General features: G+C 51.3%; 2 protein-coding genes across 2 annotated transcripts in view; one reads left to right on the top strand and one right to left on the bottom strand.

Annotated features, from left to right (window-relative positions):
* Positions 1-346: 346 nt before the first annotated feature.
* On the bottom strand, positions 347-4,030 carry LOC138370198 (collagen alpha-1(XVII) chain-like). The gene is made up of 3 exons (XM_069334191.1): positions 3,988-4,030; positions 2,600-2,624; positions 347-1,442 (listed from the first exon to the last, which is right to left on the bottom strand). The coding sequence occupies exons 1-3, from the start codon at positions 4,028-4,030 to the stop codon at positions 347-349; spliced, it is 1,164 nt and encodes a 387-aa protein (XP_069190292.1).
* Positions 4,031-4,050: 20 nt separating this feature from the next.
* LOC123758876 (rhoptry surface protein CERLI2-like) overlaps positions 4,051-11,348 on the top strand; it is a 50,922-nt gene continuing 43,624 nt past the window's right edge. Inside the window, exon 1 of the mRNA XM_069334190.1 lies at positions 4,051-4,108. Coding sequence (XP_069190291.1) covers positions 4,051-4,108 — 58 coding nt within the window. The remainder of the gene's footprint in view (positions 4,109-11,348) is intronic.

Here is an 11,348-nt window from a genome sequence, read left to right as displayed (position 1 = left end):
GGGCCACATTATACCTAACTACGGCACACTCCTTGATAAAGGTCAGCGCCATTACTAACGACTACAAATTTCAGCTAAGTGCAGTGACTGTGTGAACCCATCAAGAGGGTCATCCAGGATACCTGCTTTAAGACCTGGGCAGCTGGCTCCAGGAGGCCCTGGCTGGCTCCAGGAGGCCCTGGCTGGCTCCAGGAGGCCCTGGCTGGCTCCAGGTGCCCTGGCTGGCTCCAGGTGGCCCTGGCTGGCTCCTGAAGGCCCTGGCTGGCTCCAGGTGCCCTGGCTGGCTCCAGGTGACCCTGGCTGGCTCCAGGTGGCCCTGGCTGGCTCCAGGAGGCCCTGGCTGGCTCTAGGTGGCCCTGGCTGGCTCCTGAAGGCATTGGCTGGCTCCAGGAGGCCCTGGCTGGCTCCAGGTGGCCCTGGCTAGCTCCTGAAGGCCCTGGCTGGCTCCAGGAGGCCCTGGCTGGCTCCAGGTGGCCCTGGCTGGCTCCTGAAGGCACTGGCTGGCTCCAGGTGGCCCTGGCTGGCTCCTGAAGGCATTGGCTGGCTCCAGGAGGCCCTGGCTGGCTCCAGGTGGCCCTGGCTGGCTCCTGAAGGCCCTGGCTGGCTCCAGGAGGCCCTGGCTGGCTCCAGTTGGCCCTGGCAGGCTCCAGGTGGCCCTGGCTGGCTCCTGAAGGCCCTGGCTGGCTCCAGGAGGCCCTGGCTGGCTCCAGGTGGCCCTGGCTGGCTCCAGGTGGCCCTGGCTGGCTCCTGAAGGCATTGGCTGGCTCCAGGTGGCCCTGGCTGGCTCCTGAAGGCCCTGGCTGGCTCCAGGAGGCCCTGGCTGGCTCCAGGTGGCCCTGGCTGGCTCCAGGAGGCCCTGGCTGGCTCCAGGTGGCCCTGGCTGGCTCCAGGAGGCCCTGGGCTGGCTCCAGGAGGCCCTGGCTGGCTCCAGGAGGCCCTGACTGGCTCCAGGTGGCCCTGGCTGGCTCCAGGAGGCCCTGGCTGGCTCCAGGTGGCCCTGGCTGGCTCCTGAAGGCCCTGGCTGGCTCCAGGAGGCCCTGGCTGGCTCCAGGTGGCCCTGGCTGGCTCCTGAAGGCCCTGGCTGGCTCCAGGAGGCCCTGACTGGCTCCAGGTGGCCCTGGCTGGCTCCAGGTGGCCCTGACTGGCTCCAGGTGGCCCTGGCTGGCTCCTGAAGGCCCTGGCTGGCTCCAGGAGGCCCTGGCTGGCTCCAGGTGGCCCTGGCTGGCTCCAGGTGGCCCTGGCTGGCTCCAGGAGGCCCTGGCTGGCTCCAGGTGGCCCTGGCTGGCTCCAGGAGGCCCTGGCTGGCTCCAGGTGGCCCTGACTGGCTCCAGGTGGCCCTGGCTGGCTCCTGAAGGCCCTGGCTGGCTCCAGGAGGCCCTGGCTGGCTCCAGGAGGCCCTGACTGGCTCCAGGTGGCCCTGGCTGGCTCCAGGACTACTAATCCTTGTTAATTACTGCTGTGTTATCTCGTAGTTATTGATTAACATCGTGGAGGAACATTTCCGGCCAGTTTACCAAGGAAACTCTTGAGTAGCAGCTGGTGGAAAGTAAACCTCTGGCTCTGCAATACTTTGCAACACTACACACACTCGTTCCTCCTAGGTTGTGATAGGGAGTAGACACACCCTTCAAAAACACAATTTTCTTCCCTGAACTAGAAACTCTTCTCCCCAGAAGTTAACCCAGCCCTGAAGAGCAAGTGAGTGGTTGACTGGTTGGCCCTAGTTGCCTGGTTGATGGGGTTCTGGGAGTTCTTCTACTCCCCAAGCCCGGCCCGAGGCCAGGCGCGACTTGTGAGAGTTTGGTCCACCAGGCTGTTGCTTGGAGCAGCCCGCAGGCCCACATATACCTGGTTGATGGGGTTCTGGGAGTTGTTCTACTCCCCAAGCCCGGCCCGAGGCCAGGCGCGACTTGTGAGAGTTTGGTCCACCAGGCTGTTGCTTGGAGCGGCCCGCAGGCCCACATACCCACCACAGCCCGGTTGGTCCGGCACTCCTTGGAGGAATAAATCTAGTTTCCTCTTGAAGATGTCCACGGTTGTTCCGGCAAATAACGCGATGATTGTAATCTTCGCTTAAGTTTTTGGTTGGGTTAATTATCTCGGTTCGACTATATATAGAGCCAAACAGGAGGAGATATGGCTCTGTGGTCGAACTCCTCCCCCCCCCTCCCAAGAAGGGGGCCTTGCATCAGCCACACAAGAAAACGGTTTAGTTCGGGTTAGAGTCGTGGTCAGGAAGGATTGTCTGGGCGTTTATCCTTAACTGCCCTCCTCCCCCCCCCCTCTCCACCCAGCAGTAATTGGGTGTCCGGTTGTTAACCAATTAGCGGATCAGGCTCCAAGGGAAAACTAATGGATCGCACACTCCACGTCAAGGAATATATATATATATATATATATATATATATATATATATATATATATATATATATATATATATATAATGTATACAGCAAATACAGTATTGTATTACAAAAGTGACGATACCTATAAGATGCAAGTTACTGTAGCACATCTTTTATTTAATATATGAACGAAAACGATTTTGATTTCAGAAAAGGTTGCAAAGGAGAATGGACTTGAACGGCCCCCCACTCACTCTGGGGCGAGGTAGCGAACCTTTCCTGTAAACATGAGACACACAGCTATGCATAACAGCGTGTAAAGGTCTAGCATCACTCACAGTTAGCGTGAGCCGCCGCTCCCACAACCACCACTACTGTGGCCCTCCCAGGGGCCACGTGGCCCTACTGCCAGGGCCACGTGGCCCCTACTGCCAGGGCGGCGTCGTGGCCCACCAGGCCACGCCACCAACCAACCATTACTCTTCATTGTCAGGCGAGTGGGTTGGTCTGGGGCATTAGGGGACTCCTGTCTCAGCCTCCTCACCTGGTCCACCTTGAGAGACGGGAGTGGGAGTCTCTAATGCTTCCCACGCATTACTAAACTTTCTCAGCGCTCAGTACAAGGTACCTTACCAAAGGTCATGTTATGTAAACGGTTTCTAATATGATGGGTCTTCAGGCTGGTCCGGGTCAGGCTTAGTGCAGGAGTGAATCCTCTCTACACGAAACAACTAACAATCACTACGGTACATATGTTCCTGCAAGAGCGTACACACACACACACACACACACACACACACACACACACACACACACACACACACACACACACACACACACACACACACACACACACACACACACAAACACACACACACACACACACAAACACACACACACACACACACACACACACACACACATGTGTGTGTGTTATAGGGGCCTCGTAGCCTGGTGGATAGCGCGCAGGACTCGTAATTCTGTGGCGCGGATTCGATTCCCGCACGAGGCAGAAACAAATGGGCAAAGTTTCTTTCACCCTGAATGCCCCTAGCATTCAGGGTGAAAGAAAGTTACCTAGCAGTAAATAGGTACCTGGGAGTTAGTCAGCTGTAACGGGCTGCTTCCTGGGGTGTGTGTGGTGTGGAAAAAAAAGTAGTTAGTAAAAACAGTTGATTGACAGTTGAGAGGCGGGCCGAAAGAGCAAAGCTCAACCCCCGCAAGCACAACTAGGCAAGCACAACTAGGTGAGTACACACACACACACACACCAAAATTAGCTATCGCTGAAGAATTTTGAGAATGATTTTCAGCGTCCTCTAATGACGTAATTAACATAAATTTTCCCTGCAAGGTTAAATTGAATTTGAATATGATTTCGGTAGAGTTATTTTGGGACCTCACCCGGTTAATGTGAGGAGATAATGAGTTATTGTGATCATTAAACGCTACTCTCGCTGTAACCACAGTGGCCACGTTTAAGCAGTCCATGCCTTTCAAAACTGAAAATTTTTCAACATTTGATAAACTTCTTTAAAAGCTCAAATAGTCTATGTGTTTAGAGATAATAGTTCTAAACACTCCGTGTACTAGTGCCCTACTAATGCACATTGTGTTCCTACGGAGAATGTTTCAGATGTACCTTGTAACGATTGTATACGATACAGCACAACCTGGTTATACATGTTTAGCTTAACCGGAGGACATGAAAGAGGGACACTTTAACAGTAATGAAGAAGAACAAGATGACGCCAAGATGGCGCGTATAACTAATCTAAAACTTGCTAAAGATGGCTAAATATTTGCTCAAAGTTCCGTAATAGAAGTCAAAGCCCCATGTAAACCCAAGTATTCATTGGAAGTAAGGTTTACAGTCTCCGCTCGACTCCCAGACTAAACATTAAACCGGAGGGAACATACCCCTCCGGTTTATTAAACCGGAGTAGAATACCCCAGGTCCTGGATAAACTGTACAGCTAGTCACGGAGGTGGATGCTAGATTTCAACCTGAGTAAATGTAAGATAACGAGTGAAAATTGGAGTAAACCCACAAAGCAAATGCGTAAAGAGGCAGCTTCCTAAGCCAGAGAACAAGGATAAAGCCTGCTTCTAGCGACACATGTGTCGCTAGAGGGACACATGTGTCGCTAGAGGGACACATGTGTTGCTAGAGGGACATGTGTTTAGATGTGTTGCTAGATTGAAGGGCCGAGATGAATTCAATTTTTCCCTTTATTTTTTTTTTACGAATCTCTTTACGAATAGTCGACTTCCTCATTACGAACTCTCCCCCCCCCCCACCATCCACATTCATCTCCCCTACACAACCAGAAAGTAACGGAGGGTGGTAGAGCCCTAACGGCCTACAAGCAAGCCAATTAACACATTATGTAAGCCGTGACGTCACCAGGGGACTACGAGCCTACTCCTATCTACCCGAAATAAAAGTACATTTAATTCTCCATAATATTGTTGCAAAACTCAAGACAGTTAATTAGCGCATACAATGAATGACACAAGTACTTTAGGCCTATGCAACAAAATGACGCAATTATTAAAAAAAAATTGAAAATAAAATAATTAATATTTTGGGTTAAGTTATATTTAGCAAACTTTTTTTTTTTTTTACATAGCTTTTATAACAAATTTATGATAACGAACCGTGAATTAAAGAGTGTAATTTTTGTTGAATATGAATAGTGTATAACGATGATATCATTCTCGTTATCGAGGTACAACAGCTGTGCTTAGGTTCAACAAGGTCCCTCCCCCCCTCCCCCCTCCCCCCTCACCCCCAACCTAGGGTAACTGGTGACCGTTTACCCTGATGCTACCCACAACAGCCGCCTCGCTCCCGGCGGGGTACCTGTGGGCTGCTAGGTGAAGAGAGGCATCAGGTGAAAGGAAACGCATCAGTGTTAAAATTTCGCGCAGTTCACCAAAAAGAAAAGTTAACAATGATAATTAGAGTGTTGTACTTAAAGTAATTTAAGTGCTAATTGTTCAGTTAAGTACTGAACAAGTACATAGTTATTCACCTGAGGATTAAGACTTGTGTATATGTACGTGTGTGTATATATGTATATGTGTGTATATACTTAAGTTACACAATGGCACTGGGAGTTATACATTAATGTGTATATTCTCAGAATGTGATGAGGGTTCGAACCTAGGTCCAGGATTATCTATATATATTTATATATTTCCAAGATTTCGTCTGGAAGCAAATACGAGAACCATTTTTGTTCATCCATATAGATTGTTCCAACGTAAAAACAATAGATTCAATTATTTTACAACGATTAACTTATAATAAACTGGATCACAGAGATATGTGTTGTGCAACCCGTTCTCGCAAATTTAATAAGTCAATATTGACTTATTAAATATGTGCATAGGTGACATACTTAACATAATAGATACCCTTAAAAAGATTCATAGAAAACACCGACCTTACCTAACCTTCTTAGTATGTTAAGATAAGCATCTTATTGCTTCGTAATTACAATTATTACCTAACCTATAATAGGTATAGGTTAAGTAATAATTGTAATTACGAAGCAATAAGATGCTTATCTTAAGATACAAACAAGGTTAGGTAAGGTCGGTGTTTTCTATGAATCTTTTTAAGGGTATCTATTATGTTTAGTATATCACCTATGCACGTAGTTAATAAGTCAATATTGACTTTACGAATTTGCGAGAACGGGTTGTGTTGTCTTATGTGTGGCTCTCTACACAATCTGCACCTCACCATTAACGTAATTGATTGTATAACTGTAGAGATACAGATGTATGTGATTTCTTTGAGAATGACGATTGTTGATTTGTCATATCCCACACTGGTGGAAGAGATTGTGAAAGTGATTGTGGGAAAGTGATTGTGGGAAAGTGATTGTGGGAAAGTGATTGTGGGAAAGGGATTGTGAAAGTGATTGTGGGACAGTGATTGTGGAAGGGATTGAGAATGGACGTACCACTCCGAATATTTAATATCTTTAATCCTCTTTTCTTAAATTTCTCATCTCTTGAATTAGCAAATCTCTCCACGTCGTGAGAATGAGAAAAAAACACATTAATTTCAACTGTTTTCACATTTCCTTCAATTGCAAATAATAAAAAAATCATAGGTCTACTGTTGGCCTCTCAGTAGGCCTAATGCACAAGGTATGCCGGATTAATAGCCAATCATAGCGTCGTTAACATGCCGTCACGGCCCAAGACAGTTTGTCTTCTAGTCGCTGATTGGACCAATTGGAGTTTCAGGAATTGGAGAGGAAAAAGCCGATGGTTCTTCCGTGAGCTGATTTCCATAAGTGTTTTATCTTGAGATTCCTTGATATAGCGATATATTCCTTGATATATTCCTTGATATATTCCTTGATATATTCCTTGATATATTCCTTGATATATTCCTTGATATAGTCTAGTGACACAGTGTCTGGGTGTGGTGACACAGTGTGGTGACACAGTGTGTGGTGACACAGTGTGTGGGGTGTGTGGTGACACAGTGTGGTGACACAGTGTGTGGTGACACAGTGTGTGGGGTGTGTGGTGACACAGTGTGTGGGTGTGTGTGGTGACACAGTGTGTGGGGGTGTGTGTGGTGACACAGTTTGTGGGTGTGTGTGGTGACACAGTGTGTGGGGGTGTGTGATGACACAGTGTGGGGGTGTGTGTGGTGACACAGTGTGTGGTGACACAGTGTGTGGTGACACAGTGTGTGGTGACACAGTGTGTGGGGGTGTGTGGTGACACAGTGTGTGGGGGTGTGTGGTGACACAGTGTGTGGGGGTGTGTGGTGACACAGTGTGTGGGTGTGTGTGGTGACACAGTGTGTGGGGTGTGTGGTGACACAGTGTGTGGGTGTGTGTGGTGACACAGTGTGTGGGTGTGTGTGGTGACACAGTGTGTGGGGGTGTGTGATGACACAGTGTGGGGGTGTGTGTGGTGACACAGTGTGTGGTGACACAGTGTGTGGTGACACAGTGTGTGGGGTGTGTGGTGACACAGTGTGTGGTGACACAGTGTGTGGGGTGTGTGGTGACACAGTGTGTGGGGTGTGTGGTGACACAGTGTGTGGGTGTGTGGTGACACAGTGTGTGGGGGTGTGTGGTGACACAGTGTGTGGTGTGTGGTGACACAGTGTGTGGGGGTGTGTGGTGACACAGTGTGTGGGGTGTGTGGTGACACAGTGTGGGTGACACAGTGTGGGTGGTGACACAGTGTGTGGGTGTGTGGTGACACAGTGTGGTGGGGGGTGTGTGGTGACACAGTGTGTGGGGTGTGTGGTGACACAGTGTGTGGGTGTGTGTGGTGACACAGTGTGTGGGGGTGTGTGGTGACACAGTGTGTGGGGGTGTGTGATGACACAGTGTGGGGTGTGTGTGGTGACACAGTGTGTGGGTGTGTGGTGACACAGTGTGGGGGTGTGTGGTGCAGTGGGGTGTGTGGTGACACTGTGTGGGTGTGTGGTGACCCAGTGTGTGGGTGTGTGTGGTGACACAGTGTGTGGGGGTGTGTGGTGACACAGTGTGTGGGTGTGTGTGGTGACACAGTGTGTGGGTGTGTGTGGTGACACAGTGTGTGGGTGTGTGTGGTGACACAGTGTGTGGGGGTGTGTGGTGACACAGTGTGTGGGGTGTGTGGTGACACAGTGTGTGGGTGTGTGTGGTGACACAGTGTGTGGGTGGGTGTGGTGACACAGTGTGGGGGTGTGTGTGGTGACACAGTGTGTGGGTGTGTGGTGACACAGTGTGTGGGGGTGTGTGGTGACACAGTGTGGGTGTGTGTGGTGACACAGTGTGTTGGGTGTGTGGTGACACAGTGTGTGTGGGTGTGTGGTGACCCAGTGTGTGGTGACACAGTGTGTGGTGACACAGTGTGTGGTGACACAGTGTGTGGTGACACAGTGTGTGGTGACACAGTGTGTGGGGTGTGTGGTGACACAGTGTGTGGGTGTGTGTGGTGACACAGTGTGTGGGGGTGTGTGGTGACACAGTGTGTGGGGGTGTGTGATGACACAGTGTGGGGGTGTGTGTGGTGACACAGTGTGTGGTGACACAGTGTGTGGTGACACAGTGTGTGGGGGTGTGTGGTGACACAGTGTGGGTGTGTGTGGTGACACAGTGTGTGGGTGTGTGGTGACACAGTGTGTGGGGGTGTGTGGTGACACAGTGTGTGTGGGTGTGTGGTGACACAGTGTGTGGGGGTGTGTGGTGACACAGTGTGTGGGTGTGTGGTGACCCAGTGTGTGGGTGTGTGTGGTGACCCAGTGTGTGGGTGTGTGTGGTGACACAGTGTGTGGGGGTGTGTGGTGACACAGTGTGTGGGGGTGTGTGGTGACACAGTGTGTGGGGGTGTGTGGTGACACAGTGTGTGGGGGTGTGTGGTGACACAGTGTGTGGGGGTGTGTGGTGACACAGTGTGTGGGGGTGTGTGGTGACACAGTGTGTGGGGGTGTGTGGTGACACAGTGTGGGTGTGTGTGGTGACACAGTGTGTGGGTGTGTGGTGACACAGTGTGTGGGTGTGTGTGGTGACACAGTGTGGGTGTGTGTGGTGACACAGTGTGTGGGTGTGTGGTGACACAGTGTGTGGGTGTGTGTGGTGACACAGTGTGGGTGTGTGTGGTGACACAGTGTGTGGGGGTGTGTGGTGACACAGTGTGTGGGGGTGTGTGGTGACACAGTGTGGGTGTGTGTGGTGACACAGTGTGTGGGTGTGTGGTGACACAGTGTGTGGGTGTGTGTGGTGACACAGTGTGAGTGTGTGTGGTGACACAGTGTGTGGGTGTGTGTGGTGACACAGTGTGTGGGTGTGTGTGGTGACAGTGTGGGGGTGTGTGGTGACACAGTGTGTGGGTGTGTGTGGTGACACAGTGTGTGGGTGTGTGTGGTGACACAGTGTGGGGGTGTGTGGTGACACAGTGTGTGGGGTGTGTGGTGACACAGTGTGTGGGTGTGTGTGGTGACACAGTGTGTGGGTGTGTGTGGTGACACAGTGTGTGGGTGTGTGTGGTGACACAGTGTGTGGGGGTGTGTGGTGACACAGTGTGTGGGGGTGTGTGGTGACACAGTGTGTGGGTGTGGTGACACAGTGTGTGGGTGTGTGTGGTGACACAGTGTGGGTGTGTGTGGTGACACAGTGTGGGTGTGTGTGGTGACACAGTGTGTGGGTGTGTGTGGTGACACAGTGTGTGGGTGTGTGTATTGACACAGTGTGGGTGGGTGTGGTGACACAGTGTGTGGGTGTGTGTGGTGACACAGTGTGTGGGTGTGTGGTGACACAGTGTGTGGGTGTGTGTGGTGACAGTGTGTGGGGTGTGTGGTGACACAGTGTGTGGGGGTGTGTGGTGACACAGTGTGTGGGTGTGTGGTGACACAGTGTGTGGGTGTGTGTGGTGACAGTGTGTGGGGTGTGTGGTGACCCAGTGTGTGGGTGTGTGTGGTGACACAGTATGTGGGTGTGTGTGGTGACACAGTGTGGGGGTGTGTGGTGACACAGTGTGTGGGTGTGTGTAGTGACACAGTGTGTGGGTGTGTGTGGTGACACAGTGTGTGGGGGTGTGTGGTGACACAGTGTGTGGGTGTGTGTGGTGACACAGTGTGTGGGGTGTGTGGTGACACAGTGTGTGGGTGTGTGTGGTGACACAGTATGTGGGTGTGTGTGGTGACACAGTGTGTGGGTGTGTGTGGTGACACAGTGTGTGGGGGTGTGTGGTGACACAGTGTGTGGGTGTGTGTGGTGACACAGTGTGTGGGGGTGTGTGGTGACACAGTGTGTGGGTGTGTGTGGTGACAGTGTGTGGGTGTGTGTGGTGACAGTGTGTGGGTGTTTGTGGTGACACAGTGTGTGGGGTGTGTGGTGACACAGTGTGTGGGTGTGTGTGGTGACAGTGTGTGGGTGTGTGTGGTGACACAGTGTGTGGGGTGTGTGGTGACACAGTGTGTGGGTGTGTGTGGTGACACAGTGTGTGGGTGGGTGTGGTGACACAGTGTGTGGGGTGTGTGGTGACACAGTGTGTGGGGTGTGTGGTGACACAGTGTGTGGTGACACAGTGTGTGGTGACACAGTGTGTGGTGACACAGTGTGTGGTGACACAGTGTGTGGTGACACAGTGTGTGGTGACACAGTGTGTGGTGACACAGTGTGTGGGGGGGGGGGGGGGGGTGTGGTGACACAGTGTGTGGGGGTGTGTGGTGACACAGTGTGTGGGGGTGTGTGGTGACACAGTGTGTGGTGACACAGTGTGTGGTGACACAGTGTGTGGTGACACAGTGTGTGGTGACACAGTGTGTGGGGTGTGTGGTGACACAGTGTGTGGTGACACAGTGTGTGGGGTGTGTGGTGACACAGTGTGTGGTGACACAGTGTGTGGTGACACAGTGTGTGGTGACACAGTGTGTGGGGTGTGTGGTGACACAGTGTGTGGTGACACAGTGTGTGGTGACACAGTGTGTGGTGACACAGTGTGTGGTGGGATTACACTAGCTATACATTATGAAAGTACTCACCTAGTTGTACTCAGCCAGTTATATATGCATGGGGTTGATCTACGACTCTTGGGTCCCGCCTCTCGACCCCTTAAGCAACTCTTATACAGTCTTGTCATCACAAAATCATAAGTTGTCGTAGCATTGCTGGATTATTGTCAGCAATATCAGCTTACCAGACAGCAATGCAGTTAATTTTACCTTAGGGGAATCTTAATTATATGCAGTCGTATGCATTAGTATGCATACATTAGTATGTCTACATTAGTATGCATTCAGGGGTCGTCTGGCAAAGTCAGCGAACAATATACATTATTCTGGAAGAACAAATCCACAAGGGCCGTGACGTGGGTTCGAACCTACGTCCGAAAGGATCCCAGACGCTGCCTTAATCGACTCAGGCCTGGTTTGTGTCTCGGAGAGGCTGTAGGATCCTAGTAAGTTCAGTAGAACTTCTGGTTGCAATTCTTTTGACCATGTCGTAGCTCAGTCGATTAAGGCAGCGTCTG

This window comes from Procambarus clarkii, chromosome 31 (genome assembly GCF_040958095.1).
Source record: "Procambarus clarkii isolate CNS0578487 chromosome 31, FALCON_Pclarkii_2.0, whole genome shotgun sequence".
Lineage (NCBI taxonomy): Eukaryota > Metazoa > Arthropoda > Malacostraca > Decapoda > Cambaridae > Procambarus > Procambarus clarkii.
Note: the sequence above shows the minus strand (reverse complement) of the source record. Positions and strands in the feature narration are given on the sequence as shown.

Excerpts from the sequence above, each read along its gene's own strand:
- LOC138370198 (XM_069334191.1), bottom strand. The coding sequence starts at position 4,030 with ATGTATAACCAGGTTGTGCTGTATCGTATACAATCGTTACAAG. Across the intron at positions 2,625-3,987 it reads TCGTATACAATCGTTACAAG|GAAAGGTTCGCTACCTCGCC; the intron begins GTACATCTGAAA and ends TCATGTTTACAG. Across the intron at positions 1,443-2,599 it reads GTTCGCTACCTCGCCCCAGA|GATTAGTAGTCCTGGAGCCA; the intron begins GTGAGTGGGGGG and ends GTAATTAACAAG.